General features: G+C 42.4%; 1 protein-coding gene across 7 annotated transcripts in view; it reads right to left on the bottom strand.

Annotated features, from left to right (window-relative positions):
• AK8 (adenylate kinase 8) overlaps positions 1–14,017 on the bottom strand; it is a 226,705-nt gene that overhangs the window by 158,481 nt on the left and 54,207 nt on the right. For all 7 annotated transcript variants that reach the window (XM_033962214.1, XM_033962215.1, XM_033962212.1 and 4 more), the window contains 2 exons: positions 13,543–13,614; positions 13,147–13,347 (listed from right to left, as the gene is read on the bottom strand). In XM_033962214.1, the coding sequence (XP_033818105.1) occupies positions 13,147–13,347; positions 13,543–13,614 (273 nt within the window). The remainder of the gene's footprint in view (positions 1–13,146; positions 13,348–13,542; positions 13,615–14,017) is intronic.

Here is a 14,017-nt window from a genome sequence, read left to right on the forward strand (position 1 = left end):
ATTAGGATCAAAGGAGACGAAAAGTTGAGGAGATGTTCTATGTGGCTGAATTCTCTGTAAGTAGGAAGCCCAGGCTCATTTGAAATGAGAGTATGAAGAGCCATTTCTCCAGAATGAGAAAGAGTCTTAGGAAAGAGCCCTGAAGTACAGTAGATTGATTTAGATGCCCTTCCGTGACTACTTTTGTGAATGATGGATCTGCCACCAGTGCTTGAAGTTCACTCATTCTTTGAACAGAGGTAAGAGAGATGAGAAAAAAACACTGTTCATGTGAGGTATTTCAGATAAGCTGAAGATACTGGTTCAAAAGAAGACTTCATAAGTCTAGAGCAGGGGTGTCAAACTCAATCACATAAGGGGTCAAAATCTAAAACATAGGCTAAGTCGCAGGCTGAATTTTTTATTAAGATACTTAGGGGTCCTTTTATTAAGATACGCTAACCGATTTAATGCACACTAAAAATTAGCATACGCTAAATGCGCACCTTAATAAAAGGACCCTTTAGTCTTAGTAGAAGTATAGGGTTATAACCTTTCTGGCAGGATACACATTTCAAATCTGACATGTTGTAATCACAAAACAGAAAATAAAATTATTTTTTCTACCTTTTCTTGTCTGGTCATTATTCAAATCATGTTGGTCCCAGGCTCTGGTTGTCTTCTAATAAGTCGCTTGCAAGGGTCTCCTGCCCATTTGTCATTTCCTTCTTTCTCCATGCTAACCATCCATCTTCCACCTCTGTCCTCCCCTTCCGTTTCCCTTTTCGCTCCCGGAGGTCTGGCATCTTTCCTTTTTTTTTTTTGTCTCCATCCCCGCAGCTGCAGCGATGGACCCCACCATCCCCAGATCCACCATCTCTCCTTTTTGCAACTACTCTTTCATCCAGCATCTCTCCCTCCATCCCCACCACCCCAGGGTCCACCATCTCTCCCTTTCTCTTCCCAACCACCCTCCTATCCAGTATCTCTATCCCCCCTCCACACCATCCCTTGTGTCCAACTTCTCTCCTTTTCTGTTCCTTCCCTCCTTCCATCCCATTGTCCACCATTTCTCTCCCTCTCCTCTGTTTTTAGACCCATTATTTCTTCTCCTCCCCCCACCCACAGTCCAGCATATGCACGTCTCTTTGGACCCCTCCTTCCCTCCCTCCGTGTACTTCTTTACCAAGGTCTTTCCACCCCCCCCCCCCCAAAAAGGCCTACATGTTTTCCCCCTTCTTTCTAGCTTCCTCCAGCTTCTCAGTCTCACCTTCAAAACAGCCTGCAGAGGATTGCCGGTCAGCTGTAGCTATCTTAGCAGGCTGCCATCGGCCTCCACAGACTGTTCCCTCTGCCGTGAGCCTGTCCCTCCTGACGTACGGGACTGCGGCAGAGGGAATATGCTGCAGAGGCTACGGCAGCCTACTAGGATCACTACAGCCAACCAGCAATCCTCTGCAGGCTGCTTTGAAGGTGAGACCGGGAAGCCGGGAGAGAGATGGACAATGAGATGGAGGGAGGGAAGGAACAAGGTATTTTCTCTTGGGCCAAATTTAATTACCCTGTGGGCCAAAATTGACCCGCAGACCTGAGTTTGACACCACTGTTCTAGAGAGACTAACATTGAGATCCCAAACTACTGGAGGTGGTTTGACCTTGAAAAGGTCTGTAAATGAATCTGGACACAACAAGGTGAGCAGTTAGAAGTTTACCATCAACTAGGCTGTGAAAAGCATTGATAGCACTGAGATGAACTCAAATTGAAGTGGTTTTGAGGCCTAAATTGGATAAATGCTGAAGAAATCCAATACTGCAGATATAGAGCTTGATATAACATGACAATGAAAAAGTACCCCAAGTGGAAAACTGTGTCCATTTCTGCTGATAACACTGCTGCTTAGACGGTGTTCATGACACTTCAAAACTCACCCCTCCATGGACCTCCTCATCACCCTCCTTCAACCCAGAGACATACCCAGGGAGATCACAGATGCCTAGTAGGACAGAGCTGGAGCGGTCCCCTTTCTGCTCCTGCCTTGTCAGCTCTTGCACTTAAAATGGTGTCATTCCTCTGGTAGTCTTGACTACTGGTACTACTGACTAGGGAGTTGAAATCCCTGGTTTGATGGGGAAGTCCAGGTGGTGTGGAGAGGGTTTTTTGGGTTATTTACAGGCCTTCCAATTTGGTAAAGGATTGAAGGGGGTTCAGATCTGTGGGGTAGTCTGGGGATTAGAGTAGTGTCTGGGATAGGGACTGGGGGATCGGACTGGCACTTACCTTTGTGCAGATCCTGGCAATACTCAGCCAAGACCTGCATAAATGCCTTAGGCAGAGTTTGGAAATTGCTGCCTTGTATCTTTTTCTTTTTTATTCTCAATACAAATTTTTTTTTTTTTTTAAATCTTATGCAGATTCTGGTTGAATATCCAATTTTCCAAGTTTATTTAAAATTTGTTGTACCGCCTGATCTGAATTCTAGATGGAGTACATTAAAAATACATTAAAAATAATTAAATGAACAAATAGAGACAACATAGGGGCTTATTGTGTAACAATACATAACAAATTGGACGTAAAGAAACCAAAGGAAAAAGGGATAGAACTACAATCTTGAAAGAAAAGAACATAAAAGGAGAAAAACAGAAGGAGGGGGAAAAGAAAACCAGAAGGAGGGGGGAATATCAGCTGGGACCAACATAAACTCCAATGGCAATCTTGGTGAGTCAGACCCAGATAGTTGGCACTGGTGCCCAGACATGGCCCAGATTGAATATACAAATCTAATTCTGCTCACAGTGGTCAGCACATTAAAAAGTGTTGACTGTTGCTGGCAGAAGAATATTGCCTGGAATGCGTAAAGAACAGGCTTCCTTCTTGCTTTTCAACCTGATGCTCTTCAGTTCAGAAGCCAGTATAAGATTTTCACCCTCACACATAAAATTCTTTATTCCTGTACTCCCCAATATTTATTTGCTTCTATCCTCTATTATGTGCCCTTGTGTATTTTTATTCACTAAGGAGTACTTTAACTAAACCATGTTACGTACTTAATGAATGGTTTACCACATGATAACTACGCCTACTACTTATGGGGAATTGAAGTATCTAGGCAGCTGACCCGTACAACTCTTTCTCCTCAATAACTGATCCCTTGAGCTGTTAATCACTAGCTTCCACCCTGTTAAGTTCAATCAATTTGTATCATCTTTTAATCTTTGTAAACCGCATAGAACTTCACGGTCCTGCGGTATATAAACTGTTATTATTATGATTATAACTGCTAGCACAGAACTGCATTAAGGAACCCTGCAGTATTTTTAGTTAGTATGCAGTGCTTTAAATGCTTTTTGAGGGAGCATGTCACGGGTGGAGAACAGGCATAAAAGGTATTTTGTAGTTAGTGAACTGCACATACAGGTGCTAACTGACCAATATGGAGTTAACATAGGACCACTTACCATCTCTTTAAATAGGAGACGATAAGTCTGTGCTAACTATAAACAAAATACCACATGTTATTGGAACTTTGCCTAGAGAATGACATGGGGATGGGGACCCACAGTAACTGAAAAGATTTTGGAGCATTTACATGAATATGGAAGCAAAATTTTACCACCCTGTGGGAATGCATTGAAAATCAGACTTCACATCTTTGGTGTCCTGTGACACATGAGAAGAAAGATGGAGCAACTCAAAACATAAGATATGCCAGACCAAAGGTTTATCAAATTCAACAGTGGCCAGTTCACAAGTATCTGTCAGGATTCCAAGGAAGAGATTCATTCTTTATTATATTTATCAGAGATAAAATGTGATTCTCAGGTTTATGAGTAATAATGCTTTAACTAGTTAATGGATTTTTTTTCTTTCCTGTCTTTTCCAGTCTAGACTTTTTAAATCCATTTCTACTAACCACCTTGACAACATCTTCCAGCAACAAATTCCACAGCTTAATCATAAGAACTGAACAAATGTAATACTGAGTTAGGTCAAAGGTCTATGAAGTCTAGCATCCTGTCTCCGACAGTAGCCAATCCAAGTCATGAGCATCTGATAGGATCCCAAAGAAGATCCAGTCCTGCTTGCTGCCATTGTGAGGTGAAGGGAAGAAATATGTAGAAGCTGATAAAGATAAGGCTGAATTGTTTAACAAATAATTCTGTTCTGTGTTCACAGTTGAAGGAACAGAAGCAGCAACACAGAAGATAAATACGAACAGGAATGGAGGAATGGTAGACCCTGAATAATTTTCAGAGGACTGTGTTCATGAGGAGCTAGCTAATGTAAAAGGTAGCTAAAATGATGGGGCCAGATGGCAAAAACAAGAAGACCCAAATTTCCACAGGAAAAGAAGAGCAGTTCCAAACAAACGAGACTGTGGAAACTCAATGTTCTCGGACCTTCATATGTAATTTTATTTAATGTATACTTGATAATAACAATTAAAAACACTGTCCACATTTATCATTAAAGGACCCAACACGGGCCGTGTTTCAGCTGAACACACCTTCCTCAGGGATCCTAGGATGTGAATTTCAAAAAGTGTGAATATTAGTCTAAGTGTATATTAATGTAAAGATGTTATAGATAAATGGTGTCAAGTGAAACGTAAACTGCTAATAAATTGATGAACTGCAGATTGCATGAAAATTTACAAATCTTGTGCTTGTGAAATTTGTGAAAATACATTTTCACATAATATCAGAACTAATTTAGGGGTTAAATTAGAGCATATCAAAGTAGAAGACAACAATTTTGAGGAAGTCATACAGGATGCGAATGTAAAGATGTCTTAATATAAGAAAGATGTTAAAATAGGTAAATTAAACAAACTCAAGAGACATCACTGATTATCAAAAAGGAAATATCTATCCATGGTCTAAGACCAAAGATAGATTTGAATATAGGAGACCAACAAGGTCCACTTTCAGGAAGCAATAGCTCCCAAAAAACATGACCACGTCATCAATGCCTAAACCGGATAATACATTAAGAACATCAGAATGTGGACAGAAACGCATTCGAAGCTGTTCAGGTGAAGATTTTACATCTCCACTCACAAGTCCTCCCATTAATATATCAAGCCCCCAACCAACACAAGGAGGGAATCAAAATCAGAATTTTTTTTTTTTTAGATCTACTTTGGACACCAGACAAATACAAAAGGAGATTACACACATACAGCCAAGGACCCCATCGGATAGATACAATGCAGAGGGGTCGGGGCCAATATCCAATGAAGGGACAAGGGGCATGTGGTCACAGGGGACGCATGTTTTACAGCCATAAAACTTGGCAATAGAAGATATATCAATCTTTAATCTATCATCAACACCACTAACCAGTACGCAGATATCAGTTCTTAAAAAGGGTCTATCATTTGTTCCAACAAAGTACAATCCATTCCAAACTAGAGTAGATCTATTTAGATTTAAACAAAAATTACAAATCTGCCATTTCTTTTCCAAAGATGACATTGAGAATGTCTATATAGATACATTAGTCCTAAAAAGAAAATCCAGATGGATTCCTAACAATCAAATTGACCCTGTCATTAGCACTTTCTACGAATGTGTAATAAGAGATATTGAAAAAAATGGAAATTAAGAAAAATAAAAACCCATACAGTTGCAACCTTGATCATCTGGAAGTTGAAGCCAGTGACGAACTAAGAAAGAATTATCAAATAGTCATTAAACAGGATGGAAGCAGTCCAGAGGACGGCTACTAAAATGGTCAGTGGTCTTTGAATATGTATACTTTGGAGCAAAAATGAGAGAAGAGAGATATGATAGAGACATTTAAATATGTATGTGGCATGAATGCACATGAGGCTAGTCTCTTTGTTAAAAGGAAACTGGAATGAGGGGCATAAGATGAAGGTGAAAGGGAAAAGACTCGGAAGTAACTTCAGAAAAATATTTTCACTGAAAGGACAGTGAATGGTGGAACAGCCTCCAGGTAGAGGATGTAGAGACAACAATTGTATTTGAATTCAAGGAGGTTTGGAACAAGTACATTGGATCTCTAAGGGAGATGAAGGGATAGTGGAGAGCATGAAAAGGCAGACTAGATAAGCCATATGGACTTTATCTGCCTTCATTTTTCTGTGTTTCTATTTGGTAGCATAGCCAGACTTGACATTTTGGGCGGGACAAGAGCTAATATGGGCTGGCACTATATATAAGTACAAGTAGTATTTCTTGGCATACTATTAGATAATGCCCTTCTTAATCCCCTCTTAGTCTAATGTCGGGGGGAGTGTGTGGCACAGTGGTTAGAGCTACAGCCTCAGCACTCTGAGGTTGTCTGTTCAAAGCCACACTGCTCCTTGTGACTCTGGGCAAGTAATTTAATCCCCCCATTGCCCCAAGTATATTAGATAGATTGTGAGCCCACTAGGACAGATAGGGAAAAACATTTGAGTACCTGAATGTAAACCACTTAGACTATAAGTGGTATATAAATACTATAAATAAATAAATAAAATGCCCTCTCCATCCCCCCCTAACATTAGCTCACCACCTCCCAACAGAAACACATTAGCATTAAATTTAAAACTTCTTCTTTTTATAATTAAAACCATCCTGGATAATGTAGACCCCCCACCCCCACACAGAAACCCACCAACATAAACAAATAAACAAATAAAACATTTTGTTTCATTAAAACCATCCTGGGCACTATAGAGCCCATCCCCACCCAGAAACGTTTGTTTTAATTAAAACCTTCCTGGGCACTGTAGCAGTGTCCATAATGGTTTTAATTTTAAATAAAGTGTTTTATATTTAATGTTGGTGGGTTTCTGGGAGAGGGTGGGCCTACCTCCACCTCCACACAGAATCCCACAAACATTAAATATAAAACATTGTTTTTAAATCTTGCCAGACAGAGCCCATCCTCAAAGCCCACCTGCTCTGGAGAAAAGTGTAGCTGCGGGTGACGAGAGTGCTGCTCAGCCTTGCCCTCAACCACATGCTGCTATTCTCAATTCATGGAGGAAGTAAGGTTCCAGCTCTGATCCTGATCCCAGCCTGATGCCGATGCTGCTACTGACTCTCCCTGGCCCTGTAGCGCCTATGAATAAGCAGTGACTTGTCAGACAAATCTGATCAATTTCTTTGACTGGGGGACCAGAGAATTGGATAGAGGGAGTTTGCTAGATGTGGTGTACTTATATTTTAGTAAGGCCTTTGCCAGTGTTCCATACAGACATCTAATAAATAAACTGAGTGCCTTTGGGATGGGCCCCAATGTCATGGCCTAGGTCAAGAACTGGTTCAGTGGAAGACAACAGAGTGTAGTGGTTAATGTTGATTGCTCTGAACGACGAGAGGCTGAGGGATCCCCACCAGCATGGATTTACAAAGGGAAGATCCTGCCAATCCAATCTAATCAGCTTCTTTGACTGGGTAACGAAAAAGCTAAATAAGGGAGAGTCCCTGGATATCGTGTATTTGGACTTCAGTAAGGCTTTTGATAGTGTCCCACACCATAGGTTATTGAACAAGATGAGTTTGTTGGGACTAGGAGAAACATTGACTGCTTGGGTTAAAGACTGGCTCAGCGGCAAACTACAAAGGGTGGTGGTAAATGGTACTCTCTCCGAAACATCGGAAGTGATCGTGGAGTGCCGCAGGGCTCGGTCTTGGGTCCAATCCTATTTAATATCTTTGTATGGGACCTGACTCAGGGACTTCAAGGTAAAACTGCATTATTTGCTGATGACGCTAAACTGTGCAATGTAGTGGGCAAAGGCACCGTGCCCGACGCTATGACGCAGGACCTACTTTTACCTACTTTTACTGGTCCACAATTTGGCAACTAAGTTTTAATGCCAAAAAGTGTAAGATTATGCACCTTGGCAGTGGAAACCCATGCAAAACTTACACCCTAAATGTTGAAACCTTAACAAGAACTGTGGCAGAACGGGACCTAGGAGTAATCATTAGTGAAGATATGAAGACTGCCAATCAGGTGGAGAAAGCTTCATCCAAGGCTAGACAAATGCTGGGTTGCATCCGAAGACGTTTTGTCAGCCGAAAGCCTGAAGTTGTGATGCCGTTGTACAGGTCCATGGTGAGACCTCATCTAGAATATTGTGTTCAATTTTGGAGACCACATTATCAAAAGGATAAGCTTAGAATAGAGTCAGCTCAGCGAATGGCCACTAGGATGGTCTCAGGGCTCAAGGATCTCTCCTATGAAGAACGTCTAGGTAAGTTGCAGCTATACTCTCTCGAGGAATGCAGAGAGGGGAGACATGATAGAGATATTCAAATATGTTACTGGCCGTATTGAGGTGGAAGAAGACATCTTTTTCCTTACAGGACCTACGGTAACAAGAGGGCATCCGTTAAAAATCAAGGGTGGGAGATTTCATGGTGATATTAGGAAGTATTTCTTCACTGAAAGGATGGTTGATCATTGGAATGATCTTCCATTTCTGGTAGTTGAGGCCAGCAACGTGCTCGATTTTAAGAAAAGATGGGATAAACATGTGGGTTCACTTCGAGGAAGTGCTTAAGGGGGAGGGTTCTTGAGTGGGCAGACTTGTTGGGTCGATGGCCCTTTTCTGCCATCATATTCTATGTTTCTATGTAGTGTGCCTCAAGATTCTGTTTTAGACCTGTTTGTTTTAAACATTTTTATAAATGATATTGCTGAAGAGCTGTCAGGTAAGATTTGCCTCTTTATGGATGATACCAAAATATGCAATAGACACCCTGGATGGTATGAATAATATGAAAAAAGACCTAGCAAAGCTTGAAGAATGATTTGAAATTTGGCAGCTAAAATGTAATGCTAAGAAATGCAAAACCTGAAGGAACAGTACAGTTTAGGGGGTGAAGAATTTATGTGCATGACAGAAGAGCAGGACTTGGGTGTGATTGTATGTGATGATCTTAAGGTGGCCAAACAGGTTGAAAAGGTGACGGCAAAAGCTAGAAGGATGCTAGGGTGCATAGGAAGAAGTATAGCTAGTAGAAAAAAGGAGGTATTGATGTCCCTGTATAAGACTCTGGTGAGACCTCATTTAGAATATTGTGTACTATTCTGGAGACCACACCTTCATCTAATATAATAAAATGCTAGGCCGCGCATACGCACTCAAAAGGTGTGTTCCCTGATCCGTCGTGAAAACACGAGTGCGCATGCGGGCCCCGGCGGCGGCTTTCAAATTTTAAAAAAAAAAAAAAACTTACACAGCTGCGGCGGCCTTCCTCACCCCCGCCTCTCACTCTGCATGCTACCGGCTCCTCTCTCGAACTGCACCAGACTCTGCTGTTCTTTGGTCTGCCCTGCTCCTTGCCTTACTATATTTTTAAGTTGAAAGACGAGGTAGCGGCTCCTCTCAGGATCCCCACCTGCGTCGGAAGTCCAATGCAGTCGGGGATCTTGAGACGAGCCGCCGCCACCGTGTCTTTCAAATTAAAAATATACTAAGGCAAGGAGCAGGGCAGAACGATCTCCGTTCCTCCCGGGGGGGGGTCTGGGAGGAGAGGGATCGCGGCCACTCAGCGCACCCAGCGAGGAGCCCAGCGAGGAGCCCAGCGACTTTCCGCTGCCCGGGACCCGACTCATTTGCCGCCCCCCCTCTTCCCTTACCGCGGGCCCGACTGGCGATTTAAGCAGCGTGTGCAGCACTCTTCACACGCTGCTTCGGGCCCTTCTTCTGCCCTGATTTGCTCCGGATGTGCCAGAGTAAATCAGGGCAGTAGAAGGACCCGAAGCAGCGTGTGAAGACTGATGCACACGCTGCTTGAATCGCCATGTGTAGTCAGGCCCGGGGGAAAGGCGGGGGGGGGGGGCGGCAAAGGACTCGGGACCGCGTTTGTAGTCGCGACTGTGGGAAGGGAAAGGGGGTAGAGGAAACGCTAATGCTGCTGCACAGGGAACTGGTGTGGGGGGAGGGAAAGGGAAGGGGGAGGGAATGCTGCTTTGCACAGACAGACAGAAGGAGGAAGGGAGACAGAAAGACAAGAAGAAAGACACGGGCAGGTGCACAGGGAACTGATGTGGGGGGAGGGAAATGGAGGGGGAGGGAATGCTGCTTTGGACAGACAGACAGAGGGAGGAAGGGAGACAGAAAGAAAAGAAGAACGACACAGGGGCAGGGAGATATACAGAAAGACAAACAGACAAAGGGGGCCAGGGACACAGACAGACAGAAAGAAAGACAGCAGGAGTCGCGTCAGGAGGGGTGCGGGATGCCGCAGAGGGAACTTTTCTAATGGGTGCAACTGGGCGGCTGTCGGGAACCTCTGATCAGGGGCAGAGAAAGGTAAGTGTATCATAGGGATAAGAAGGAGGGGGAGAAAAAGGAAGGGACGCCTACTGCTGGACAGGGGGAGAAGGAAAGAGGTGCTGATGGACGGGGGGGGGATGAAGAAAAAGGAACGGAGGCCTAATGTTGGACAGGGGGAGAAGGAAGGTGCTGCTGGACAGGGGGAGGTAAAACAAAGGGAGAAGGGCTGCTGCTACATAAGGAGAACTGTGAAGGGGTGGTGTTGGACACAGGGGAGGTAAAAGGAAGGGAGAATGGACAGGGGGAGCAGGCAAGGGGTGGTGATGGACAGCCAAGGAAAAAGAAAGACAGAAAGAAAGAAAGCAGCTAAGGAGAGAGAGAGAGAGAAAAAAAAATAAAGAGAGACACACACACATATATTCTAGCACCCGTTAATGTAACGGGCTATAAGACTAGTAAAGATATAAAAAGGATGGAGTCAATCCAGAAGAAGGCTACTAAAATGGTGCATGGTCTTCATCATAAGGCGTATGGGGACAGACTTAAAGATCTCAATATGTATACTTTGGAGGAAAGGCAGGAAAGGGGAGATATGATAGACAGATTTAAATGCCTACATGGCATAAATGTGCATAAGTCCAGTCTCTTTCATTTAAAAGGAAGCTCTGAAATGAGAGGGATAGAATGAAGTTAAGAGGTAATAGGCTCAGGAGTAATCTAAGGAAATATTTTTTTTATAGAAAGGGTGGTACATGCATGGAACAGTCTCCCAGTGAAAGTGGTGAAGACAGACTGTGTCTGAATTCAAGAGGGCATGGGATAGGTGCATGGGATCTCTTAGAGAGAGGAAGAGATCATGGTTACTGCGGATGGGCAGACTAGATTGGCCATTTGGCCTTTATCCGCCATCATGTTTTATGTTTATCAAGACTACATGACCAATAGTGGCTTATGCACTTTTTTTTCTCAGAACTTAGTCTAAACCCTATTTAAATATAGCTATGCTAACTGCTTGCACCACATCACTTAGCAACATGTTCTACAATTTAACTGTGTACTAAGTAAAAATATATTTTCTCCATTTTTTTTTAAAGTACTCTATTAGCTCCCTGACATTTCCTCTAGACTTGGTACTAATTGAAAGGATAAGTTACAGTACCTGTTCTACCCCATACATTATTTTACAGATCTCCATCATGCCTCCTCAACCATCTCTTCTCCAGATGGAACATCCCTTACCTGTTTAGGCTTTCTTTTTAGGGGAACTATTGCAACCCTTTGGTTTTAATCTGTTTGTTGTTTATAAATTATTATATGTGGTATAAAAATAAAACATAGCATATTAAATAAAAATATCAACCAATAAACATTTAGGTTGCTCATTTTAGAACCTTCTATAGGCGAGGCAACCATAACTGCACAAAATACTCAAGGTGCAGTCACTACATGAATTTATACAGAAGCATTAGTTTCTATTCTTTTCTTAATAATTCTTAGCATTTTATTTACTTTTTGCCACAGCCTCTTACTTAGCCAAGTATTTCAGCACATTGGCCTTTTTTTTTTTTTTTTAGAGGCTTTCCTATATCTACAAATGGCAGCATTTAAACATCTGGAGAAGCCCAGACTTTAAACACCATTTAAGACAGGGGCCTTTCATACTTTAGGAAGCTAAGTGCATTGAGATGGCAAGGGGCAGGGTGGGGCAGGGCAGCATAGGACCACAGCCAATATATGGATTCCCTATATGAAAAATGGAATGCACATCTGTAGAGGAAAACCCAGACATTGGAATTTAGATCTGCTTCTAGGCACACCTAAGTGCCTGCACTAGGGGCAAGCATAGCTTTGGAGTACTATGAATTCAGTGTTATTCCCCCCATTGCACATACAGCCCGATACCCCTGCCAGTCAGACTCCCCTGCACATAGTCAGACCACCCACCTGTGCACAGTACAACCCTCTCCTGCCAGCAGAAAGGGACCAAAATATCCCCTTCCCCAAGTAGAGAAGGCTCTAATGTGCAGGCAGGAGCTTACCACATGGCAGCTTCCCCTGGAGGATGACACGGTGACAAAATTCATCATCATTCCCATCCCCACAGATAACCATGGGAAACCATGCCCATGTCATTCTTTAAGGAGAGAGGGAAGAATCAGAGTATGAATGGGCACAACCACTGACCCTCAAGCCTTGCCTTGAAGAATGCTGGTATAGAAGGACCGAGGCTGAGATAGACACTACAGAATGACATGGAATGATTTTCTATGGTTATCTATGGGGACGAGAAGTGATGAATTTATCACCATGTCATTCTCTACTTAAGTTTATTTGAGGTATTTTATGCCTTTTTTATATACAATTTATTGACACTGACTACAAATTAGTGGATTGCTAAGGTCAGGTTTATCTCAAACAAGTGGATAGTCTAGGTAATGCACCACTAGATGATAGCAGCATAATGTAGAGGGGAGGGGAGAGGAGAGGAAGTACCAGTCACTGTACTACAATGACATCTAATAACCAAGCACAAGAACCACAACTGCAAAGTTCTTAAACTGAAGGAGCCCTGGTATGTGACTGCAGTCCAAGAGCTGTTACTGTAATAACTAGAATAAGTGAGGACAGAGAAAAAAAAGTCTCATGATGGTGTAGCCAGACGAGGCTTATCTAGATTGTGCTAGATGCTCAAAAGAGTAGAAGAAATTTGCAACACCAAAAAATAACTGCTTACTTCCAAAGTATAGTGGAGATGCATAAAGAATTTAAAGTTCTTTTGTGCACTTATAGATGGTACTGTCCAACAAATGACTTTCATAAAGAACAACAGCTCAGACAATCAGCCACTTAGTCATTCCATCCTTGTACACTTCTCTTAGCTGCAATTTGCTTTGACTTCCGATTACTAGAAGCATACCTTGAGCAAAGGCATCTATGCATGGCTGGTCTACATTAATCTTCCTGAAGATTTTGCTGTAAGTATTGAGGATATCGGGAAGGTTTCGATGATAGTCCAGGAGCCTTTTCCCTGCCTCGCCTTCTGATGCTCCTTTGGGCACCACAAGCCGCTGCTGAATCTCAGGATCAGTTGGCCAGTGAAAGGCTGTATGGTATCTCTCTAAATTAGAGGAATTCAAAGTGAGAGAGATGTATCTGGTTTCATCCACTCAGTGCAATACCGTACAATTCCTGGTAATATTTTCATGTTATTATATAGCGTTTATCCAAGAAAAGTAATTTAGTTGGTCACAGGATACTTATGCATTTCATCTCAGAGAAAGGAAATAGAACCCCTTTTTGCCTATAGGCATACCTCCATTGGTGGGGTCAATTCTTTTCCCCGGATTCCTCTCGAGTAAGACATTGTCTGGGGCATCCAGTATCACTAATCAAAACAGAAACAGATATTTAGAGATGTGTCTTATTGCTCCAACTATATGTGGCATGGTTTATTTGGATGATAATTTTGTAAAAGGTTATCTAAATTGTACAGCAAGTCTGCACACAAGTTACACCAAACTTCAAATGAAATGTACAGTATATACATACTGTCCTTTCAATAATTACAATACTGAAACTACATTTATATTCAGTAAGCTCTTTTTCACAAAAATTTACATAAATTGGATTTTCAAAACCTAAAATGTGTGTCTAAACCCCACCTAAACTTTGCCCTAGGAAAGCAGAGTTGCTTACTTTTAATAGGGTTTCTCCATAGATAGCAGGAGAATTCCAGGTGACATCATTGATAGAGCCTCTGGGGCCATTACTGAGACTTTGGGAAGGAG

This window comes from Geotrypetes seraphini, chromosome 10, assembly GCF_902459505.1.
Source record: "Geotrypetes seraphini chromosome 10, aGeoSer1.1, whole genome shotgun sequence".
Taxonomy (NCBI): domain Eukaryota; kingdom Metazoa; phylum Chordata; class Amphibia; order Gymnophiona; family Dermophiidae; genus Geotrypetes; species Geotrypetes seraphini.